The sequence below is a fragment of the Polistes dominula genome, unplaced genomic scaffold, assembly GCF_049000335.1.
Source record: "Polistes dominula isolate Pdom_NZ unplaced genomic scaffold, Pdom_raw_medaka contig_31, whole genome shotgun sequence".
Taxonomy (NCBI): Eukaryota; Metazoa; Arthropoda; class Insecta; order Hymenoptera; family Vespidae; genus Polistes; species Polistes dominula.
The window spans coordinates 6,697,135-6,722,528 of NW_028300925.1; the positions used below are offsets into that span (position 1 = coordinate 6,697,135).

At 31.2% G+C, this 25,394-nt stretch overlaps 1 protein-coding gene across 17 annotated transcripts in view; it reads left to right on the plus strand.

Moving 5' to 3' along the window:
• The window catches only part of LOC107073888 (bromodomain adjacent to zinc finger domain protein 2B), a 154,112-nt gene that overhangs the window by 94,548 nt on the left and 34,170 nt on the right, over positions 1-25,394 (plus strand). For all 17 annotated transcript variants that reach the window (XM_015334733.2, XM_015334739.2, XM_015334741.2 and 14 more), the window contains 2 exons: positions 7,806-7,863; positions 15,852-16,002. In XM_015334733.2, the coding sequence (XP_015190219.2) occupies positions 15,861-16,002 (142 nt within the window). In that variant the 5' untranslated portion in view covers positions 7,806-7,863; positions 15,852-15,860. The remainder of the gene's footprint in view (positions 1-7,805; positions 7,864-15,851; positions 16,003-25,394) is intronic.

The window sequence follows — 25,394 nt, forward strand, 5'->3', positions numbered from 1 at the left end:
GAAACGTGTGCGTATATTTTAATTATTATTCTCTCATCTCGTTAGCTCGTGGATGTTCCATAAATTCAATATTTTATTGATTAATTACATAAACGTTGGAAAATTTATAGATTTTCTCTTCTAAACGAGGGGAGAATGTTTTAATATATATATATAATAATTCGTATTGCTAGGAAATGATTAAAATTCTCTTGAAGATTTACTTTCAAATTTATTCTAATTACATTTTACGAACAACTTAAAAATACACTTGACAAAGACTATCCTGTTTTTAATTCAAATTATTATAACGATAGTTGAAAAATCTTCCATCATTTAAAATGTTTGTTTCGAATGTCAAAATTTGTTACGTTCCTTCTCATTATTATCACAATTATTAATCATTTAATATTAGATAAAATATACGAATACAAATTGTTCGTTCGTTTGATAAAAAAAAATTATTTTTACTCGTTTAAGATATCGATAAAAAAAAAAAATATAATTTAATTATTTCTTCTATTAAATTACGATACGTAAAAATAAAAAATAACACAACTTGTGGTCAATGATCAATTGATCGGAAATAATATTATTTATTTGAAAATATTATTACTGATAATTTACATACTTCGATATATTTCTAATTGTAAATAATTAAATCAACATGCAAATAGAAAATAATCTCATTTGTAGGAAAAATCCAACAGAGATCGGAGATAAAATTAATTGTGCTAAAAATTCAATTAAAAAAAAAAATAAATGTAAACTTCGATTTAAATTCTATTTAATGAAATCTTCTATAATTAATGAATAATGAAAAAAAATCTGTTTCTTCTCTCTTTATTTCTCTTTTTTTCTTGATTAAAGTTCGAAAGAAATAAAAAAATGATTTTATTAAGATCACAGAGGCAAAACTCGCACAAGCACTTTCTCTCGTTTATTTTCGAATAAAAAAAAAAAAGAAAAAAAATCAAGGAAAGAACAGTACCGATAAGAAAACTTATCCGACCGTTAGTGTTTCGCGAAAATCGTCGATTAAAAGTTGGAGGTCGGCCATTAGCCTTCACCCACATTGCTCGCGGTCGTGGTCGCTAGAAAAAGAGAAAATGAAAGATAGAATAAAAGATAGATAAATAGAAAGAATGAAATAGAGAAATAATCATACTAATCTATTATTATTCTTTTATCGTCGTTTACAATTAATTTATTACAAAATTTGTCTTTCGTTATCGTTTTAAATATTTTAATTAGTAAAAAAGATAATATTTATGAAAAGAATATTATCAATAAGATAAGCTAATTGCAAATATGTATAATTCCTTTTATAATTTTTTATGAAAAAATTCCTTTTTTTTATAGTATTTTTATATTATTATATATTATAATATTATTTTTATTATATATCGTAGAAAGAATTATATATTTAATACTATTTATTAAAATTAACAAATTGCATTTGTTATCAACAATTTAAAAAAAAAAAACAATTTTCTACGTGTATCTACACACGTTATAATAAAATTTATTTTTTATGCCATCGTACGAGGTGCGAACATTATTTTATCTCGTAATTTTATTCTTTTTCGATTAATGGTTGAGAAAAGAAGAAAAAGAAAAAAGAAAAAGAAAAAAAAAGAACTAACTCTACCACTAATTTTTTTTTTGTAACATATTTAACATAAATATAAATGACAAAAGAAGTAAAAGTAAAACCTTACAACGAAAAATATGATATCGATAAACGATGAGAATATCGAGCTCGAATGTCAAATCGGATCTCAAAAAGCCATTCTCGAGGAAGACACTGACCTAGATATGAAAACACATACGAAGTAAGGTCATGTGTAAAGGCACCAAACGTGTATATGTTTCTATCTCTTTTTCATATATATATATATATATATATATATATTACTACGTGCACGCGAGTGCTCACTTACATATACTAATACAATATTAACATATGAGTATAGACCCATAAACTCGTATTCACGAGAGAATAACATATGTACCAATACAACTATCGTATCTAGTTTGCATATATTTATTTCCTTCTCTTTCTTTCTCCCTCTCTTTAACTCTTTCGTATAATAGTTTCCACATAAGAAGAACAGTTTAGCACGAATGATAAATATGCTCATGCGTATGCATAACGTGTATATATGTATATGTGTGCGTAGGCGTAATACAACTACAAAACATTAAACGGTGAGCACATAAAATATACGATTATGTATTTTCTTCTCTCATTCAGAAAAAAATACAGAAAGAAAGAGAAGATATACATGTAAACGTATGTGTGTGTGTGTGTATGAATTTCACAAATATCAGAAACGAATCGTACACACAAGTATATTGGCGTGTGCGCATATAACGCACGTGTGCGCATTTACATACACCGTTTTAATAGCCCGTACGAACACATATGTAATATATATATATATATATATATATATATATATATATATATATATATATATTACATATATGCATAAGATATATATCTCTATATATATTATATATATCTTTCTTTCGTATTCTCTCGTTGGTAAATGTGGAAGTGTGTAAGTGAGAAGAATGTGTGCTTGATTTCATTGTGTAGTAAGTGCTTTACGCTTATGAATGAAATTGTAGTAGTAGCGAGTATGTATATATATACTACGTGCGTAAAGTTATATAGATGACTCAGCCTCTCTCTCTCTTTCTTTCTCTCTATCTCTCTCTCTATCTCTCTCTCTATCTCTCTCTCTCTCTCTCTCTTTGGCTCTCTCTTTCTTTCTCGCGTGCGATATAATATACATATTTATATACACACACGAGAGGAGAACGTTGAACCCGTCTCGAATGGATTATTTTCTCTCTCTCTCTCTCTCTCTCCCTTTCTTTCTCTTTTTCTCTCTCTTTATCTATCTATCTTTTTCGTTCTATATATTTTTTTTGCATTTTTCTTTTTTTTTTCATTGTCCTTGACATAGTTTTTAGCCTCATTTCTTGCTCGAGAAGTAATATGATTTTAGTGTTATGGGATTAGTTTCTTTTGTTTTTTTTTCTTTTTTTTTTATAATTTAATTTAATTCTTTATGACGAAAATTTAATATCCCATTTGTACGCGGTTGCTTTTTTTTTGTAAATTATAGGGTGGGTAATAGTGTGTCAGGATTTTTAATATAAAAAATTATTATATTAGTGTTGTTTATTCGGTTATGAAATATTGTTTTTTTTTTTTTTTTTTTTTTTTTTATATAAATGTGTACAAATAGTAAAACATACAATTGATATTCATTGAGATATGCATATTATATTCTGTTTTATTTAAATAAAAATATTAAATTTTGACTTGTGTCTTAATGTAAACTATTAAATTAGTAATTCATAATACTTTCGTACTCGTATATATAAAATTAAAAAAAAGCTTTTGAATTTTATTTTTTATATCAAAATTAAAATACACTATTTAATCGAGAGACTTATGTAATTATCACTTCTATATACAAAGATAAGAAAAAGAAACATACGTTCAAATGAAAGTTAGTTTCCTGTTTAAAATAAATAAATATAATACATAGATAATTTCTTTCATTCCGTTCCTCTTTTGTCTCTGGATTGTGTTTTTATTTAAAAAAGAAAGTAGATGCGTTAACTCGGAAAACAACACACACACAGATCTCTACGTTTCTTGTAATTAACATATATACATACATACATGCATACATACATGCATACATACATGCACCAACGTATACACTTTTTGATTTACGACGGTAGTAAATGGCAAAGGGGGAAACGATTTGCCATGTTTTTATCTTTCTCTTTCTACCCCTGTCTCCCTTTCTCTCTCTCTTCTTCTATTCCTTTTTATCTCTGCGTTTCCGGTTATATCTTTTTCTTCTTCTTCTTCATAAAAAATAAAAAACAAATAATATGAAAAGAAACAGAGATATATTAAACTACGAAAAAAGGGAATATTAATTTATCCTCTTTTTGTTAACTATAAAAATTGTAAAAATTAAAGTATCACGTATTCCCGTTATATATATATATATATATATATATATATATATATATATATATTTTTTGTCCACATTGGCAAATATTTCAATTTGAAAGCGTCATGCCGGCCGAGAGCTAGCGATCGGCAAATCCATGCGATAGTCGTGTTATTCATGAATTATGGATATATTCGGTAACATGCCTTGCGCGCGTGCGTATCTCCCCCTAGTACACCCCCGTACACCCCTTTTTCTCTCTCTCTTTCTATTTCATGACTTGCAAACACATATATGTATGCATATGTATATATAACTGTTACCAAAGTATACTCCTTTCTATCTTTTTTTTTACAGGATTTCAAAACACCCTTCATATGCTATATATATATATATATATATATATATATATATATATATATATATATATATATATGTATGTATGTGTATATATGTATGTGTATATATGTATTTATATATGTTACTACATATACTCGTATAGAAGAAAGATGGATAGATTTCTTAAATACATTCAATGTGGTATAATAAACCATAAAATTACCCTTTGGTCGCTAATAACATTGCAAGTGGTTGAATAAATGGAAATAAAAGAAAAAATATATATATATATATATACATGTACGTGTGTGTATAGTTCTACATTACTAAAGTATACTCTTCCTTTCTATCTATCTCATACAAAGGACTTAAAAATACATTGCGTACATATACATATATATGTATATATGATCAGAATTAAAACAGATAACTCATTTAAAGAAAGATGGATTGATCTCTTCAACAATTTTGAAAATAAATTATCTATATAAGTTTAAAGCATATATAGGGGTCAAATATACATTAGTATTAGTGTATGCGTGTATAATTTATATAAAACACATAAGTATTATACTAACATGAAATGATATGCATATATTTATATATAAAAAGAAACACGGATAGGGTAGTAGTAAACATTCGTGCAGTGGAACTTTCAACAGCATTTAGAGTCAGACTAGGTCGGGATTCTCTCTCTCTCTCTCTCTTGGTCTGTTATCAGTGGTTCGCGCTGACAGAGATAAGAGACCTCACCCGTTAATTAATGAATTAACGTACTCGGATAATCGGCCCGGAGGTCGCGCGAACTCGTCCTCGTCCTGATCCTCATCTTCGTCCTCATCCTCAATTTTCTCCTACTCTTCCTCATCGATCTTGTGTGTTAGATATTTAATCCAGTTTAGCCGATACTGCTATCACCATCACCATCACCACCCCCCATTTCTCTTTCTCACTCTCTCTGGTATCACCCATTCCTCCGACAAAGGCTAATTGTTTTCGCCCACTAAGAGATCGAACGAACTAATTAATAAATAATTAACGAGACCGGATAAATTTATATGGGAAGAGGGGTAGGGGCACATTTCCACCTGATCAACTAACGGTACGTTCATTTGTTTATTCGTTCATTCCCTATTGAATATTTTTCTCTCCTGTTTAAAACATGTTTACGCATTTTCACTACTCTCCAATATGTGTTTTATATATTTACGCGTATGTTGTGTTCTTGTGTGTGTGGGGGCTTAGTGTATGTACTCACTTCCCCTCCCCTTACACATTATATGTTTCTCTCATTCTTTCTCTTTTCATTTTTCTCTCTCTCACTCTTTTTTTATTTTTTAATTTTGTCTTTATCTCATGTGAAAACAACTTTGTAAAATAGTGGGAATTAAATAGTAGAATAGAAAAGGAAAATCGCAACGATATTCATAGTACTCCTTTGACATTCTCTCTCTCTTTCTCTCTCTCTCTCTCTCTCTCTCTCTTTCTCTTGTATTTCCAAAAAAACGAACGAATGAACGAAGCCGTCGAAAGTAGTATAGGTTCAACCGATGTAAATCATCGGGTATTAAACTTCATCAAGTATTTATTAGCTATTCAGCGGCGTGTAATGTGCCCAACGCCAATAAAAGAGCTGTTTATCGAAGCCCGACCATTCCATTCGTTCATTCGTTCGTTCGATTTCGTTTGCTTTTCTCTTTTATCTCGTATTCGTATAGGTTTCATACGCACACATTATACTTGTATATAGTATATAAAATATATGTGTTGAAATATACAATATATAGAATATATATATATATATATATATATATATATATATGTACACATAGGATATGGACGAACGAGTTTTCCTGATTGTTCATACATTCTCACGATCGTACCCAATTCCCGATTACCATAATCGCGTTTACTAGAAAATTATTTTGAACAATTTTGTTGTTTTTTCTTTCTTTTTTTTCTTTTTTTCTTTTCTCTATTTTTTCTTTTATTTTTTTTTTCGTTCTTCCATTCTCGACGCTTAAACTAAACGATTTTTAATTCCCTGAAAAAAGGTAATATTTATTTTTCTGTTTTTTCCCCCTTTTTTCTTTTTTTTTCTTTGGTCAAGTAAAACGTTTAAGGGTTGTTTTAACTATCGTAAATAAATGCGAAGACATGAAATTTGTTGCTTATTCGTATATATAATTGCAATCGGACCAATTCATGATTACCATAATCGCATTTACTTAAGAATAATTAAGAATTATTTTTTTTCTAGTACTTTTAACCGAACTATTATTAATTTTCTAATAAAAGGGAATTATTATTATTTATTAATTATTCGTTTAGAAAATATAGAATGTTTATTGTATTGTTTTATACATATATGCATATATGGATAAGTAAATTTTGTTGTTTTTTTCTTAACCAGTTAAGTGTGGCGATCTGTGCGCAGAGTGCGCTCCGGTGTGTGTCGCGATAATCAAGCGATGACGGATATAGTCGTCAAACACAAAATTTTGCCACATCTCCATGACAGATATAGTCGTCAAATACGCTTAACTGGCTAAAACTATTTTTTCTTTACCTTCTTCTTTTTTTTATCATTTCTTTTTCCTTTAAGGGATGGTAGCTAAAACATTGTAGGAATTGTATTTATAGAATTAAATAATTTTTTATATATAAAAATTTGCACTTTTGTCGCGTAACTAAATGATTTTTAATATGTCGAGAGAAAGAGAGAATATTTTTTTTGGAGAGAAAGTAGAACATTCATTTTATTCGTAGTTGTAAGTAGTGTTTCTAAACGAGTGTTTACAAGAGAGTAATATCCATTACCCACTAATTACTAATGGATGGCGATCAACGTTTTACTAGTCTATTTCTCTCTCTTTCTCTCTCTCTCTCTCTTACTCTCTCATACATACATAAATACACACACACACATATTCATTCTATCTTTTGGTTATATGCTTTCTATCGTTCGATGCAGCTTCTTCCTTTCTCTCTCTCCTCTCTCTCCTCTCTCTTTCTCTCTCTTTCTCTCTCTTTCTCTACATCTCTTTGTGTGTATCGAAGCAACGAGTTCGTTCGACCGTATATAAATTATCTCGCTGGTTTCCAACGCAGTTATACTATATAATGCATTTACGTAATGCAAGTCCGGCCTCGTGTCAATGACGCAAGCCATGATATGCTTCTTCCTCTTTCTTTCTTTTTCCAATGATTTTTTTCTTTCCTTTTCCCTCGTTCAATATTTTCCTTCAAAATCCCCTCAACAATTTTCAATGAATGATTTTCTCAAAAAAAAAAAAATAAATAAAGAAAACTAAAGCCTCAAACATGAAAAACGTTAATCCATTTCTTTCTTTGTTTCGTTTGTTTTTTATCAATTTATTTTTATCACATATAATAATCATCATCCCTTATCTGTTAATTACTCAAATATACTCATCGCTAATACAAAAAGAATGAAATACATTTAATTTTAATGTTATTTTGTTTTTCTTATTACAGATGTGATGGAGTCTTGTGAAGACGGCTTCTACTATGAGTTAAGACCTCGTAATTAATTGTAAGTATATAATTTATTATTAATCAAAATCACATTTCATGAAATATCAATGAAACGCACGTGTTCATTATTATGATTATTATTATTATTATTATTATTATTATTATTATTATTATTATTATTATTATTATTATTATGTCTTTATTTAATTACGTCGCAATTCATTTGGGTGTAAAATCAACCCTTAAGAATTATCCTTTCTAATTTATACTCATTTAGACGAATGTTTTACATATATGCAAAAAAAAAAAAAATAGAAGATTATATCCACTTGATTGTAATCGTTAAATACATGTACCATCTACATACCCAAGTACGATTTTTTTTTATCGTATTCGATCGGAGACAACGCGTACGAACTTCCTTCTCTCTCTCTCTCTCTCTCTCTCTCTCTTTCTCTTTCTTTTTCTCTTTCTATTCTTCATAATCCACGTGCGTGAAAACGTATGTATGTGTGTGTGTGTGTGTGTTTCTTTTGTAGGAATGGTTCTCTTCGCTAGATAGAAGAACCATGTTTCTATTCTACCCTAGTACACATTTGCAATCATACGCAGGTACTGGGGATACATTTACAATCACGCGCCGGGTATACTACTTACTCTCGTGAGAGAAACACTGAAAGAAAAAAAAAGAAAAGAGAAAGAGAAAGGTAGATAGAAAGATGGTAGTAGAATAGCATACATTTCTCTCTCTCTCTCTCTCTCTCTCTCTTCGTTCGTTCGTTCATTCGTTCGTGTGGATCACGCGCGGTTGTGTGTATGTATGCATGAGATGGAAGGTAAAGAGAGTGAGTGAGTAAAAGATAGATAGAAAGAGAAAGAGAACGAGTCAGAGAGAAAGAGAGAGAGAGTCGAGGGATGGTTTTGCTCTGGTGGCTCTGTATTGATTGCTGCTCCTCCTCTACCCCACCCCCTCCCTCCTCCTCCTCCTTCACCTCCTACCTTCCTGCAACCACCTCTCTCTTTTCTCTCTCTCTCTCTTTCTCTCTCTCTCTCTCTATCTGTGTGTCTCTGTTTGTCTCTCTCTTTCTCTCTTATTCACTCACTCACTCACTCACTCGGCTGGGCTCTTCTCGTTTCTCTTATCTTTGGTCTCGCTCTAACACAGGAACGCAAGCAAGCAAGCAAGTCCGCGATGCGATGTCGCTTCGTTCTCTCATTTTCTCTTTCTCTTTCTCTTTCTCTGGGAAAGCATCAAGATCTCGTGTTCCTTCCTCTCCGTTGCCACGTATATCTTTCATTCTCTCGAAAATATCCGCCGTGATGTGAGAGAGAAAGAGAATTACATCGTTCCTCCTATTACAAATCAAACTTATTCCCCCTTTTTTCTTTCTTTTACCCTAATCTGTTATTTCATTTCCCCCTCATCAATTATTTCGTCGATGAGATTAACGTATTGTCAACGTTTCCATTATTTATTTCTTTCTATCTTGGGTTCTTTTATTTTTTAATGATAAACTGTTTGTAATACGAATATTTATTATTTAATATATAAAATTACACGTTTACTTTCACGTTTATCGATCATTCGTTTCTCGTTGATTATTTCACTTACATTATTCAAAAAAATGATTTTTTATTTTATTATATCTGTTGTAGAAACTTTCAAAAATATGTAACAATTCATTGTTTATAAAAAATTTGTTATTAAACTACAATTTCACAATATTTTATTTCAATTTGATCGGTGTACGAATAAGATTGGTGAAATTTTTACATCCACTGTATGACGTTAGGTCACGTTATTTTTTTTTCTTTTTATTTATTACAGGTCAATAATCTTTCGTGGTCAAATTATTTGTTATGATTTATATTATTATAGAGAATAATTGAATATGTATATACATATATTTTTATTTTCTATATTTAATTTATTCAGTAATAATTCGCATATGTGTTGTGTATGCGTCCATGTAGGATTTGTAGATAAGCGAGATGAGAAGAATATAAAATGTGAGCAAAAGTGGAAGTAAAGAGTAAAAAAGAGAAAGAAAGAAATAGGGTGGGTAAAAAAAAAATGAAAAAAAAAATACAAACGAAAATGTCTCTACTTTGGTTAAATATTAATCCACGCTCGCAAAACTACGTATATTTGAAGAGTTTTACTATCGACAAAGTCGAGGATGTAAAAACGTCGAGGATATATTTTTGGTTTCTTTTTTTTTCTTCTTCTTCTTTTTGTTTCTTTTTTTTCCTTTTTTTTTTGTCGTTGTTTTATATTCGAAATAAAATTGGTGCATCGTTTCTATCGAATTTTATCTTTACTACCTATGTGCTTGTGTATTTAATTCTCTCTCTTTCTCTCTCTTTCTCTCTTTTATTCTTTCACGTTGTATACATATATATATTTCTTTTCATTTGAACGCTGTTAAGAGTCTCCGTAGGAATAATGAAACAGGATTCTCCTTTTTCGAGAAATGTGTGTATCTATTAATGACACGACGTAAAATGAGGTCGATGATTTTATCGAGAAATTTACTTCTGACAGTATCAAGCTTTTTCTTTCGCTCATATTTTTTTTTTACGACACTTTTTACAATCATTACACGTGCATAAAACACGTTTTTCCAATTTTTGATCATTTTACTTAATTCACGCACAACGTTTGTTGATAAATTCGTAATAATTTTCTCTCGAAAAAAAAAAATAACAAATGAATCGATTTATAATTACCCATTTAAAAAAGAAAATAAATATTATTTTCGACAAAATTAATTTATCTTTGTCAATAATCAATCTAACGGATCTTTACATGTTAATAAAAACAAAAACAAAAAAAAAGAAATATAAAGACAAGGAGAAACTCAAATATACTCTTAACCAAACATAATATATATATATATCACTTATTAGGTGGTGTAAGTCAATTAAAAAAGAAACGAACAATAATTTCGATCTTTTATATATAATGAATGAAAATCCTATATTTTTTTATAATTAAATTAATAAACTATTTATAAATATAAATTTGCTTTACAAAAAATAGAAAAATCCAATTTCTCCCAAACATTTTACATATACATATCGTATAATAAATCATTAAATAAATAAATAATCAACAAGAATAGAATTATTAGTAGATACGGAATATTAATTGATAATTGATAATAAATTAATGCGTATTACAAACAATAAGAAAAAAGATAGGAAAATGGTACTTTGTATGTGATAGTAAGGACACTAACACAACCTACACCTGGCACATCGAACAGCAGCAACGGCACACGAACTTTTTCCAACCAACGATGGAAGGAACGTAATACCGGTCGAGAAATCGATGGTCGACCGCGTCTTCCTTTTGCTCTCGACTTGCCATTCTCCGTTCACTTCTCCCCCCTTCCCCATTCTTCTCCTCCTCCTCCTTCACCACCACCCCCGTAACTCTCCTACCCCTCTTTCCTCTTTCTCTTCCTTTCTATCGTTATCTCTCGGTCTTTCTCGTACACAAGCACCAGCTAACTCCTCCCTCCTTTGGTCCAACTCTTACCCTTCTTCGTTTCCAACAACCCCTAAGAAAGAACCAGAGAGAGTGAGAGAGAGAATTTCTCTCCACCCAGGACGTTTCTCCTGCATCCCTAACCTAACCACCCCCTTCCTCCACACCGTTTTCACCCAGAACCGCCCGTTCATCCACCACCTTTCTAACCTTCCATCCGCCACCCACCCCCCGTTTCTCGCCAATTTACGAGCACCTCCGAGTGTACTACTCGGGTGCCTGAAAACGGGTGTGTAGCATTGCGAACTCGGCCCCGGATATTCAGGGACGAAAAGTGCCGAGGACGCGTAACGCCTTTCTTTTTTTTTTCCTTTTCTTTCTTTTTAGTTAGTTTTCGTCCTTTCTTCTTTTTTTTCTCTTTTTTTTCCTTTTCTATCCTATGGCAAGAACTAGGCGAGTTTTTCTAGCATTCCAGTTTTTCTTTTTCTTTTTCTTTTTCTTTTTGTTCTTAACCGTTTACGTACTATTTCTTTTTTCTCATTTTTCTTTTTATTCTTCCCTTTCTTTTCCCCCCCTTTTTTATCCCCGTCTTCGTCATCATTTTCGTCGCTTAAAGAGTTAGAAATGGAGTAACTTTTTGAAAAAAAAAAAAATATTTTACGTGATAAACGACCGAGTAAGTTTTTTTTTCTTTTTAATGTTGAATTAGAAAACGTCGATGCTTAATGGTGAGATATAATATTAGAATTTATGAATGATTCTTGTGTTGAATTATTTATATAAAGAAAATATCATGATGAATAATTCCAAACGAGAAAAAAAAATTGGAGAAGCATTTAATTTATTTATTATACTTAAATATTTAGAATACTTTACTTATCGTAAATATATTTAACACTAGATTTACGAACTGAGCCAATTTGACTCATCTCAAATTTTTTTGATACATATATACAAAACTTAAATATTATTTTTTTAAAATACATGTTGTTCTTAAGTTACGTAATGAAATATATTTAAATATTAATTCCTACTCTCTATTCAATCTTCCATTTGAACAATGTTAGTAAATCATTAAAAAATATTGAACAAAACATCCGTAAATGTAGTGTCAAATATTTATATAGAAATGAAAAAATATTGCATTGCAAATAGAATAGCAAAATGAAAAGAAACCAATGTTTAGAAAATTTAGATCAAAAAAATTATCTATTTGATTTACATATATTTTTATATAAAATTAATTTAACCTTTAGAGTGCTATTTATGCATATATGCGTTTGATAAAAATTACCAGATTGGTCTATCGACGCATATACGTGTTTGTTAATATTAATGTAAAATAATGTAATGTTTATATTAATTAATTAAATTATATTTACAGAAACAAAAACTTTAATTATTAAATATAATTTATTCCTAGAATCTAGTTAATAATAAATTATTCCGTTCCTACAAAACATTTTAGTTAAAAGTATTCAGCACTCAAAGGATTAATAAATAAAATAATATCACACACACATATATACGAATATATACGAACGAAGAAATAAATGATATAAGAATACGTAAAAATAATTTGGAAAAAAAAATTTTCTCCCACGTGTACAAGATTGAAATGAAATAAAATAATTTATTGAGTTTCACGTTAGCGACAATTTTTTGTTTTCCATATTCTATTTGCAAAAGAAAATGTTTCGCTATATAAAAATACCGAAAAAAAAGATTCTAATTATTAAAATATGATGGAAACTTTACTCCGACGCGTATATAAATTAATTTATTTAAACGAATGGACCGAAATAAAGTGCGAATACATTTTCGTAAATAAATTTCTAACTATCGATAAACTATCGAAATATATTTTGGATTGAAAGTGGACGTGGTCGCGTATATAATAAATAAAATCTATTATCTCGAAGAAAGATAAAAAGAAATAAAGAAATAAAGAAAGAAAGGATAAAAAAGATGAACGAGACGAGAAGATATATATTTTCAGAGATTTGTTTAATTTATTCTTCGGATAAATACAAGACATTTTGGAAAATAGGAAATTTCAATCGTCTTACTTTGAAAGGAATAATAATGTTTTCCAATAATCGGTTATTTCTTTAACATTCCAATTAGATTTTACTTTAGACGAATGCCATAAATTTTGATCGACCATTCGACATATAAAAATGAAGCAAAGAAAAAAAATACAAGAAAATAAAACTAAAAATACAATTCTATTATCATCATCGAATAAAATAAAATATAAAAAAGAAAATAATACGTAGAAACGATTGATAAACTGAACAAGGCAAATAATTACGATCATAATCGAAACGTTGAGAGAATCACAATTTTACCAAACCAGTTGTAATTTTGAGAAAAACCTTTTAAAAAATTTTACAAATTCTTGCCAATTAACTTTAATTTAATTTCTTACACTTAAATATTGAATATTTTTAAATGTAATACTTAATAATATAATAATATAGTACTTAAATACTAAATATTTTTAAATCAATTATATTTTTATAAAATTTAAATATGATACGGAAAAAACAAAAATAATATTAATTAAAAATAAAACAAAGGAAAATAAATAATAATAAAAAAATTGTTCTAACGAACGAGACAAATAGAAAATAGATGATAATTATAGAATATAATATTTAGGTCACACGTCACTAATCGACGCGTCATCGATTAATAATAATCGTGGAACGGACGAGTAGACAATAACGTTTCCGTATACTTGCAGTTTATGCACATGCACACATATATAAATCCATATACATACATATACGCATATACAGACTTGCAGTCACGACTATTATAATCGAATAGTATATGATAATAACGGTGTATCGTGCACTACTCTAGCTGTGTCTAGCCTAGTATAATATACACACATATACTCACATATACATATATATATTCCCAGAGACTCATATACATGCATAAATACCAGCTCAACCTGACTCAATGTCGTTGTAACGATGTATATTTATACAACAGCTGACACTGTTGCGAGGAAGAAGGGGAATATGCCAGTCAGCTGATTGAAACGCTGGAGGGGAAGACATGGAGGGGAGAATGACCTTTATTTAAAACGCTGGAGGAAACCTTTCTTTAACTACTAAACATTTCCCCGAATGCAAATGACAGTTTATAAAAGAAATATAGTAAAAATAATACACGTGTATCATTATATTTTTAATTTTATATGTACACACACGTGAAAATATCTCGTCGAAATATCAATTGACCTTGACTTCAAAAAAAATATTATAATTATTTTCAAATTTAAATAATTAACAGTAATAAATACACGTATTACATATGCTTTTGTGTAGTTTATATGGAAATTATAAATAACGTTTTAACGCGGAAAAAGTTATTATTATCTTGGAATCCAAATAATTAATGTTTCTTACTAATAATAATTAATATATGTATATATATTTATGTGTATTTAATGTGTCCGATCGAAATATCAATGATTAGTCTTGATTTTGAGAAAATAATCATTATTTTCAAATAAAAATAATTGAATTTTATTATTTACAATAATGAATATGTATATATGTATATGTATTCACGTTAGAATAATTATATCAATCGAATCGTGTCTACTGAATTTATTAGATAATTTTCACGTTTCTCATGTATATGTGCATTTGTTCGTGTATGTGTAGGTGAGTTTTCGTAATACTTTCCAATCGTTTTTATCATTACCTTACGTAAATTGGAAGACTATTAATCAAACAAATTCGGCGGTAGAATTGGAAATATTTGCACTCATGCTATTTAATGCCGTTATCTCTACGTCATTTGCATAAATGTAAGAGTATATAAAGAAGAATATGTATAAGTTAGAATAGATGACGACGGTTCGTTGGTAACGGGTACATTGACCATGCGTGTAACGTTGATAAATTATTCATTTAATACGAAACGAGATATCGTGTCGATTTGTTGTTGTTGAAGCTCGAAACGATATCTTGTGAATGTTAGTTGATCGCCTTGACTTTGAATATATATATATATATATATATATATAATAAAAATATATAGTCATTCAACAAAACATATGCAACATTCATTAACATCTCGTTTTTGAACTAGTTTAACGAGTTCACTTTTAATATCGATGATTCATAGAAAAAAATAAAAAAAGAAAAAAAGGTAAAATGCCATAACAATTATGCAAATTATTTGTAACACTATTTTCTCATTCCATAATATTATTCATTAATTCTAATTATTATTATATTAAATAAAATACTCATCTTGATAAAAATAGAAATATAAGTATATTAATTACAAATAGATGAGTACGAAATTTAACCCATAACGATATTAGTTTAAATAATCAGTAATTTATTTTATTTGTCATTTCTATTTCTTTTATTTTTTATAAAATCTACGAATATTGTCAGGTGAAAATTTTATTAACCAACAAAATAAAAAATACGTAAAGTTTACGTACAAGTGTAAGGATTTAAAAGAAAGGAATAATAATAATGGATATTTTAAGAATTTGATTTTTTTATTTTGTCCAGGGGACTGGCATGGAGAAGGAGAACTCCGCATCAGGCGGAGGTGGCGGAGGTGAAGCGGCGGCAACGGCAACGTCGGGCTCCACCTCCACCTCCGAGAAGCTCCAGGCGGACCAGGCCAATCCGCTGCTCGATCCCACTGCACTTTTTGGTGGTAAGTTGTACCTTCTATCTTACTTGGACTATATAACACGATTTATAATTTAATAATATAACTTACGTTATAATACCAATAATAATAATAAGTATAATCTACATTTAAAACATTAATGGAATAAAATAAAATCAAATAAAATATTTTATCACGAATGTTCATACCGTTTTGTTATATTTCGAATAAACAAAAAAACAAAATGAATATCTTTTTGTAAATAATAAATAAAATAAATTAGATTAGTTTAACGAGTAATAATAATAATAACGAAAGTATAACAAAATTACCATTATATATATACGTATATATTTCTTACAACCCCTATTGATATTAGATTATATATTTAACATATATACTTTTATATAAACATAAGTATTTCTAAATGTATATTAGTTGTCCGTGTATTTGACAACTATCATCGGTTACCTGATCGGTATATCTGTAATTAGCGGTTTAATAAACGTTCGCATAATGAAGGTTTTGATCGAAACTAGAACGTTCGACTATCGAACCTAGGTGCATAGCAGCGTTCGGCCGCAGGATTGACCAACGACGGCCATCATCGCGTCTCCTTTCACAAAATATGTATTTACATACTGCATATACACCATATATACAATGATACGTTACATACATAGTCGTCATACACATATAGAACAGGATAGATGGATAGACAGATAGATTCGTCGATGAATTGCAAGATCGATATCCTTCGACTCGAATAGTCGAAAGAGATCGTCGAAATCGAAGTTTGGGTGGAGATTCACATACTATTTTACTCTTTCTACCATCCCCCTCCCCCTACCCCTATCTCTGCCCCTCCTTTCTCTTGCTATCTCTCTCGTTTACCTCGAATGCGACGCTTAATTAATCGATCCGATAAAATTGGAAAACCTTCTCGTGTGTGTCCTCCTCGCAAATCAATGCAAATTCCATTGAGACCCGTACTTGCAATATTTAAATTGTACGCTCGACGATACTCGACTTTTCTATATATTCCCTCTCCCTCCCTTTCCCCGTCCTTGTTCCTATTTTTTCTTTCATCTCTTTTCTCTTTGCTATTTTTTTTTTTTTTATATCATTGAACAAAATTAAACTCGTCGAGTCATTTTTTTCTTCACTTTCTTTATATTTTTTTTCCTTTTTAATTCCCTCAAGGATGGAAAAGAACATACGAAATTGTTTTAAAAATAAATTAATCGTTCCAAAGTATTACTCTTTACAGAGTTATTTTATTTAATCTTTTTGTAATTTTTTATTCAAACAAAAGAAAAGCAACAACAACGAATATATAAAATTTGTTTGATATTAATTGTACGATCGATTCTCTTTATTTTTCATTTATATTTTTTTACGCGTATGTAGAATAAAATAATTTTTCTTTAAGTTGCTTGAACTCAAAGTGCGAGTTTGTACAAGACAAATGTGACAAATTGATGATCATCAACGTGAGTAGAAGGGATTGTTGGGAATAATAATTAATAATTCCGCGTATAGATATGTATAAGCCTAGGTTGTTGAAGTGTGGGTCAAGAATTATCGTCTTTACGATCTGTTTTAGTCGCCGATAAAGTCGCATGCTTCATTAATCATTCTCTTCTTTATCCTCTCTCTCTCTTTCTCTTTTTTATTTTTCTTTTCTTTCTTTTTGTCTAATACCTCGACTCTCTCGTATGGTTGTACGAGTTATTTCTATCTATCTTTCTATCTATCTCACTCACTCACTCGTTCTCTCTCTCTCTCTCTCCCTCCCTCTCTCTCTCTCTCTAATTCACTCAGTTACTCAGTCATTCACTTACTCACTTACTCTTTCACTATCTCTAATACTCGAAACACACCAACGCATTTCACGCTTTTTTTTTTATTAATTCTCCACTTCGATTTATCACTTTCTCATCGCTAAGTAAGTATTTAAGTACACGCAGTGTATATATATATTAAGTATATATATATACTTAACGCCTACATATCAATTCTTCTTTTATCCATGCGAATTTTAGAATTCTTCTTCGTATGCTACTCCTCCTCTCCACTATTCTCATCAATTAAAAAAATATACTATCCCGTTAATGTTCCGTCCTTTTGTTGGAATATCCAAAAAATATTAGGTTACGATAGAAATAGCCTTATTGGGTTTGTTTTACGTCCTTTGTTGAAACATCCGGAGAAATTTGGGTCCGATAGAAATTTCCTTATCGGGTCGGCCAATGATAATAGGGATATTTGAGTAACAAATGGGCCCAAAGATATCGAAGTTCTCACAGACAAAATTTATTATATTTACTCATTTTACAATGGAGTACTTTTTGGGCCCAAAGAAGCATTCATTATATTTACTCAGTTTATAATGGGGTATCTTTCGTAAGCTACTTCCACCCTAAAGACCCAACGGTAGTCTTAGGTAGGAAAAGTATTATAAATAACAGGGAAAGACCATTGCAACTCAATTAATCCAGTTGATCCGGTAATTTCAGTAAAGTTAGTTCGATTTATATTTAGTTGATCCGCGTATTATCAATTACGTACAAAGCATTAAATACTTCAGTGACTAGTTAGTATAAATCAGTGGTTACTATCAATAGAAAGTAAGAAAATTAGGGCAGATAGTAATACAGGATCCGAGATTACCACGCTGATCTGCTGTACAAATATTTAAACATATCTTCGATTAAACATAATTAGGGTGTGTTTTTTCTTCGATCAATTCCTTCCGTCCTTACAACGTGAAAGTGGAAAAGGATAGTAGTCCTTTTTCGTGCAGAGTGAGAAAGAGTGTGAAAACCAGTGCACGACCGTACACCCAGTAGTAGATGACATCAATTTATTCCGTAACTCAATATATACATGTACCGTATAATATAAAACAAAGATTATAATAATATTATGAGAATAAACTCATCTCATAAGTACATTTATATATAATATATATATTGATTAGATATCTATACTTTATTCTAATACTATTCGTAATACTATCACGTAATTCCTACTACCTTTGTAATTTAATCTCAACGAAAAATATCAAATCCTACAGTAATAATAATCATAATAATCCGTCCATCCATCCATCTATTCATTTATCCATGCATCCTATATTGCAGAATAGGCAAAACACTTATGTTGTAGCTTTTGGTATTTCATTCATCTAAATGCGAAACATCGATGCTATAACGATATAACGATAACCAAAACGTCCTGTGCGATATCGTATGCAATGCGAACAATATAGAATAGGCGGAAACACCCTAAGTCCTCCATCCTCACTCCTACCCCCTTTCCTAAAATGTTCCCCTTTAGAAACGGAACGCAATTGGAGAAATCCACGAACGTTTTAGGAAGGACTCGTTCCAAAAGTCTTGGCGATCCTACCAGGATTATTCCTAAAGACATTTCTGCGGACTGGACTGTTCCGTTGACTTCTCCTATGCACTCCTCCCTTTCCACCGCTTCCTCCTCTTCCGCCTACAACCATCATCCCTTCCTATCTCATTCGAGAGAACATTTCGAGAACGATTGATTCCCAACGCTACTACTCGAGCCGGCATCGGGCCAGTCTCTCTCTCTCTTTCTCTCTCTTTTGCTTTCTTTCTCTTTCTTGCATTTTCTCTCTTTATCTCGCGTCCCCGTTGGCACAGGTCTCTCGAATGCTGTTCCATCGTGCGCGATGGGATTTCGTTTATTTCGTTGCTTCACCTCCGACCTACCCTCCCTTTTTCACTTCCCCTCCCTTTTCTCGTCAACCTTCTTCCACTACTACAACCAACGCCACCACTACGACTACTATTACTATTACTACTACTAATACTACTACTACTACTACTACTACTATTACTAATACTACCACCATCCTATATTCTCTTTTTCTCTCTTTCTCTCTCTCTTTGACAGAGCAGAGAGAGCAGAGCAAAGCGGAGCAGAGCCTTTTCTGATCCTTCCACCCTCCTCCTCTTCCTCCCTCCATTTCCTCTCTTCGTTCATTTCTATCCTTCTCTTTACAGGGCGTTATCGTTCTTTCTCTCTTTCCTTCTCTCGTACACTTGGGTCAGGTTTGTACGAGAGAAAGAGTGAGAAAGTGAGCGAGAGAGAAAAGCTTTGGGGACGCAAGAACGAACGGAACGGACGGACCGGTGGTTGTCGGACGGATTCTCTCTCTCTCTCTTTCTCTCTCTCTATTGCACACTCACTCACTCGCACAGCCGCTCGCTCAGTCGCTCGCTTTCTCTCTCTCTCTCTACCTACCTACCAAGCTCTCCGCCGGTTCTGTATATTTATTGATTGCCACCTCACCTCGCCTACCATGGCCTCGGTCTGCGGCAGTTTCCCCTCCTCCTCTTCCCCTCTTTCACCTCTATATACCCTCTCTCCTTCCATCTCTCTCTTTCTCTCTCTCAACCCTCCTTCTCATCCTTCTCTTCCTCCGTTGGTACTCTGCCTCATCCTCGTAGCTTGTGCTCACTCTCCCTGTTTCCCTCCCCCTCTCCCCCAGCCCTCCCGTTCCTCTTCATCCTCATCCTCTTCTATTCCAGTTCTTCGTTTCTGCAGAACGCAGCATCGTGGTGCTACGCGAGAGAGGAACGCCTTCTCTCTCTCTCTCTCTTTCTCTCTCTCTCTTTTTCTACCTCGTTCTCTTTTCTCTCTCTCTCTCTCTCTCTCTCTGTTTTTTTCTCTTTTCAACCTTCCGCAGCGTCGCGCTTGCTTTTACCTCCTACGCTCGATACAAACTCGTTGGACGCGCCAGAGTTTTCGTTTGAAGCTACCAGCCAGGGCTTTCGGTCTATTCGGCCTTTATCTTTCTCTCTCCTACTCTTTTTCTATCTCTTTTTCTCTCTCGATGCAGCATTAGCAGCAACAGCAATAGCAGCAGCAGCAGCAAGCAAGCAAGCAAGCAGCTTTCTTCGACCCTACTTCTCCTAGAGTCGTTTTCTCCCTTTTCAATTTTCCTTCCCCCATTCCCCTCTCCACCCCTCCCCTTCATCCACCATCTTCATTTCTTTCTCCATCTTCTATCCCTTTCTCTTTGTTACTCTTCCTCGCTCTACCCGTTGCTCCTCTAACGTGCAACGTTTCACCCTAGAGACAGTCCACGACCAAATGAAATTCTATGATTAAGCAATTGCAAAAGATAGAATCTCTCTCTCTCTCTCTCTTTCTCTCTCGTTCGTCCTTTTCGTTATTACCGTTCAAGGATTTTTCTCAACACTCGTTTAAGGTTTTTACATTCAACAGCCTTTTTTGTTGCTGACTTTTGTTCTCTTAAACGTATATATTGTACATATATATGCATACATATACATGCATAACCCATATTATTATCATTTCAATATTAGAGTTTATTATATACATAAAAAAAAGAATAATAGAATAGAAAAATTCTCTTTGAAAGGATTAACGTAAAGAAGATCCCACTTTAACCTATTTATATTACTAATGACGCAAAGAGTGACGCTTCCTGGTTCGGTCACACGCAACGAAGCATAACACGCGTGCGCGTGCGTGTGCATATGCTTATGCGTATGCGTGTGCTTGTGCATTTACACACTTCCGAGAATTTCGCGATCTCTCGTTACACGCGCGTGGCCCTGACGCATGTATGCGCTCCCACACCTCAACCCCCTTTTTCTTTCTCCCTCTCTCTTATCCTTCCCTTATCCTACGCACACACATGAACCCCTTCCTTCCTCTTTTTTTCTCACATGTGTCGTCCCTATACAGTTTTCTCGCTTCGCCTTGACAAACGCGTTTATCGTGCTACGAATTCGATACCAGGGAAACAGAAATAGATCGAAAAAGGGAAAGAAAGAAAGAAGAAAAGAAAAGAGAAGAAAAATAATGAGAAACAATAGGGGTAGATCTGGAAATTTCTAAATAAGGGAAAGATATTCGAATTAAAATGAATCAGCTTTGATATATTTATGTATTTAATTTATATATACACATTTAATTATTTATTAAATATAATTATATTTAATTATATTACATATAATTTATATATACATTTATATATACATATATGCATTAAAATTAATAATTTTAATTTCGTAATGTTATGTAATGTATATATACATACATAAATATATCAAAGCTGATTAATTTTAATTCAAATATTTTTCCCTATTATATATATATATATATATTTATAATATATATTACCATAAAAGACCAAAAGTGGAGACTGTCAAGTTTCGCTTGTCAACACATACCAAATACATCAGTGAAAGATTAAATATTTCAGATATACACCAAATGACACTGTGAATCTTGTCATTCTCCAATTTCGGTCTTTTACGATAAAATATATTTATATCTCTCACCGTTGTTTATATTTCAATATTATTTTTGCATTTATCATAAACTTTTCTTTTTTCTTACTTTTTCGATTTTGTTCTGTAAAGTTTTGACAACGCGATGTACCACATATAGTTGTATATATATATTTTATTCTTCTTCAAAGAGAGAACAGGAGTAAGGGTCAGGAAAGAGAGGGGGGTGTTAAAGAAGCATTGAAAAGAAGTAGAAAGTTTTTTTTCCCTTTGGAAGCTTTACGTTATTCGTTGGATCGTGACAGATGGTGGATAGTAGTAAAGGTATCAATTTATAGTTGCATGGTGTACTAACTTGATCGTTCACGATATGTTTAAACATTGAAAAGGTAGCCTTGAATCTTAGACGAAGTCGACAAAAATACGAAGCTCATTCGTTCGTATGGTTGACGTATGTGTAACTTCGATAAGAAGTCGCATATAATGCGGAGGGTAATACAAGGGGGTAGTAATGCATTATGTTCTCGTGAATGTCGCCTTCTGATACGTCAATATGGCGTCGTTCACGACCCTCTTATCCATTTCTTTCTCTTTGTATATATATATATTTTTTTATTTTTCTTCCCTTTACTTTTTCATGTATAATAGTTTGGTATTTTTTATCAGTAATACTGGTAGAAGGTAGTTAATTAACATTTTTTTTTTTTATAGATATTATGTATAATTGAATCAGAATTTAATAAAAAATTTAAATCATTGTGTAGTACATACTATATGTACTAATGTTTTATGATTAAGTATAAAAAAAAATAATAAGAACTCGTTTGTGGTTTATTTTCAAATGTTAAAACGAAATAATGTAACAATTATGTAGCTAATTAATAATTAAGAATAATTTAAATATATTAAAAATGTATACATACATTAATTATCCATCTATTTGAAAATTAGTTATAAAATGAAATTTAGAAAATTCTTCGCATCTATTTATACCATTTAAACGTAATAACATAGTAGAAAGATGAATGAAAGATATAACTGAGTAATAATAAATATAATTAATAAAAAACGAGAATTTTAATTCGAATATATTTAAAGAAAATACAATTTTTTTTATATAAAACGAGATATGTAATTATAAAGGAAAATTCGAATAAATATTTAAATAAATAACAAATATATATATATTTGATAGTGTCAAATATACGAAAGAAATTTACAACCATAATTTCTCATTATTTGGTTAAAATCATTGAAAAAAAAAATGGAAATAGAATGGATCATAATTCAAAGTAATAAGATACAGGATGAACGTCGTACTTGAAAGTAGAGAATAATTTGCTTTTGCAGAAAGATGCCACGGATTCTCGTTATGAGAGTATCGAATGAAATACACAAAGAGAAAGAGAGAGAGAGAGAAAGAGAGATGGTGAGTTGGAGGCGAGTCGCGTAAACGAAATTAAACCGATTTGGAGGCAAGCCAGCCATCGCGACGTCGGTTTCGCGCTACATCCCTCTCGACATTCCGATCCCTCGGATCGATCCCTTCCTCGAGGGACGAACAGGAAGCGTAGGATACTGGGTGGGATCAGCAGAGTCCTGATTGGACGCCCATAATCAGGAATAATGACCGTGATGCGCCAGAGTGATGCACTACTAACGACCATACTCTGTATCATTTCTTCCTTTTGAATGATCGACATATTCTACATTTTTTACATTACCGATGATATACTAATCCATCTAAATAATTACACATTCCTATTTCATATATATTCTTAATACCTTTTTCAAGAATAATAATATTTAATTCACAAGTTCAATGTTTAATCGAGTATACTAATGTTTTAATTTTCATTTTGATGTGGAACACGTGGATTTTCGGATTAATAATCGTTTATGAATTAATGGAATATATTTATTTATTTGTTTGTAGGATTAATATTTTATTGAATACGGATAATAGTCAAAATCTGATATCATTTTAAATAATATGAAATATTATTTCTAAATATTTTCCATTGAAATAATATTTACGCGATTACGAATCGTAAATATTAAAAGAATATTAATAAAAAAAATCTGTAAATGTGATCTATCAAAATCGTTTAACGTTTAATATAATATCATTAATAATGATTACGATTATATAATATAATAAAATATATTATTATTTCTGTGTGTTTAAAATCGGTCAATGAAATGAAATGAAATGAAATAAAATGAAATGACTAATCATTGACGATCGTGGATAAAATAGAATGAAGATACTATAGAAATAACGTATTTATCATTAACAATAATCTAGTGAAATTTTCATTTGAATAAGCAAACCTATAGGACACATAAGTAGTATCTAGTAACTATAGTATACGTGAAAGGAGATTGTTATCGCATATATGCGAGTTCTCTCACTCGCATTTACGTGCGATCGATCGCGTAGTATAGGTAATACCCGAGCTAGGTAGGAGTACTACATACAAAGGTAACTACTAGTAGTAGGGGAGGGGAGGGTGTTGGTTGGTTACATGTAGGATACATAGTTCAACTCTAATGGCGTTTCTTCGAATGTGTTCCAACCAAGCAATGCGTACTTGCTGCTGCTGCTTCTCTCGGATCGGTTCTTCGCTAGATATATATTATTCGCTAACATAAGTCGTAGAGTTGTGTGTTGCGTATCTCGCCGTTGGTCTAAGCTATTTTCTTCTCGGCACGTTCTCTGTCGTCGGGCTTACGACCAAAAAGAACAAGAAAAACAAGAAAAAGGAGAGAAAAAAACACAAGGAAAGACTCCAGGCGCGTGTACAGCGACTTTGCTGGTAGTCCAAAAATAAGCATCTTGAGAATAGTATTATATAGTTACCTATCTTATACTGTATATTCTAAATTCTTATTATTCTCATTTTATTATGGTATTTTTATTTTAGTTACAAATTATCAGAGAGAAAATGTATTTTACGTCGAATGGTTTTAATAATTTTGTTGTTTTTTGTTCGCAATAACGAATATTAATATTTGTCACGTTTCTTTGAAGTATTCAAAGTGCAGGAAATTTTTGTAAAATTAAATATTAGAATATAATAATTTATGCAATTTTTGTAACTTTAATAATTACGTAAGTTGCTTGCAAGT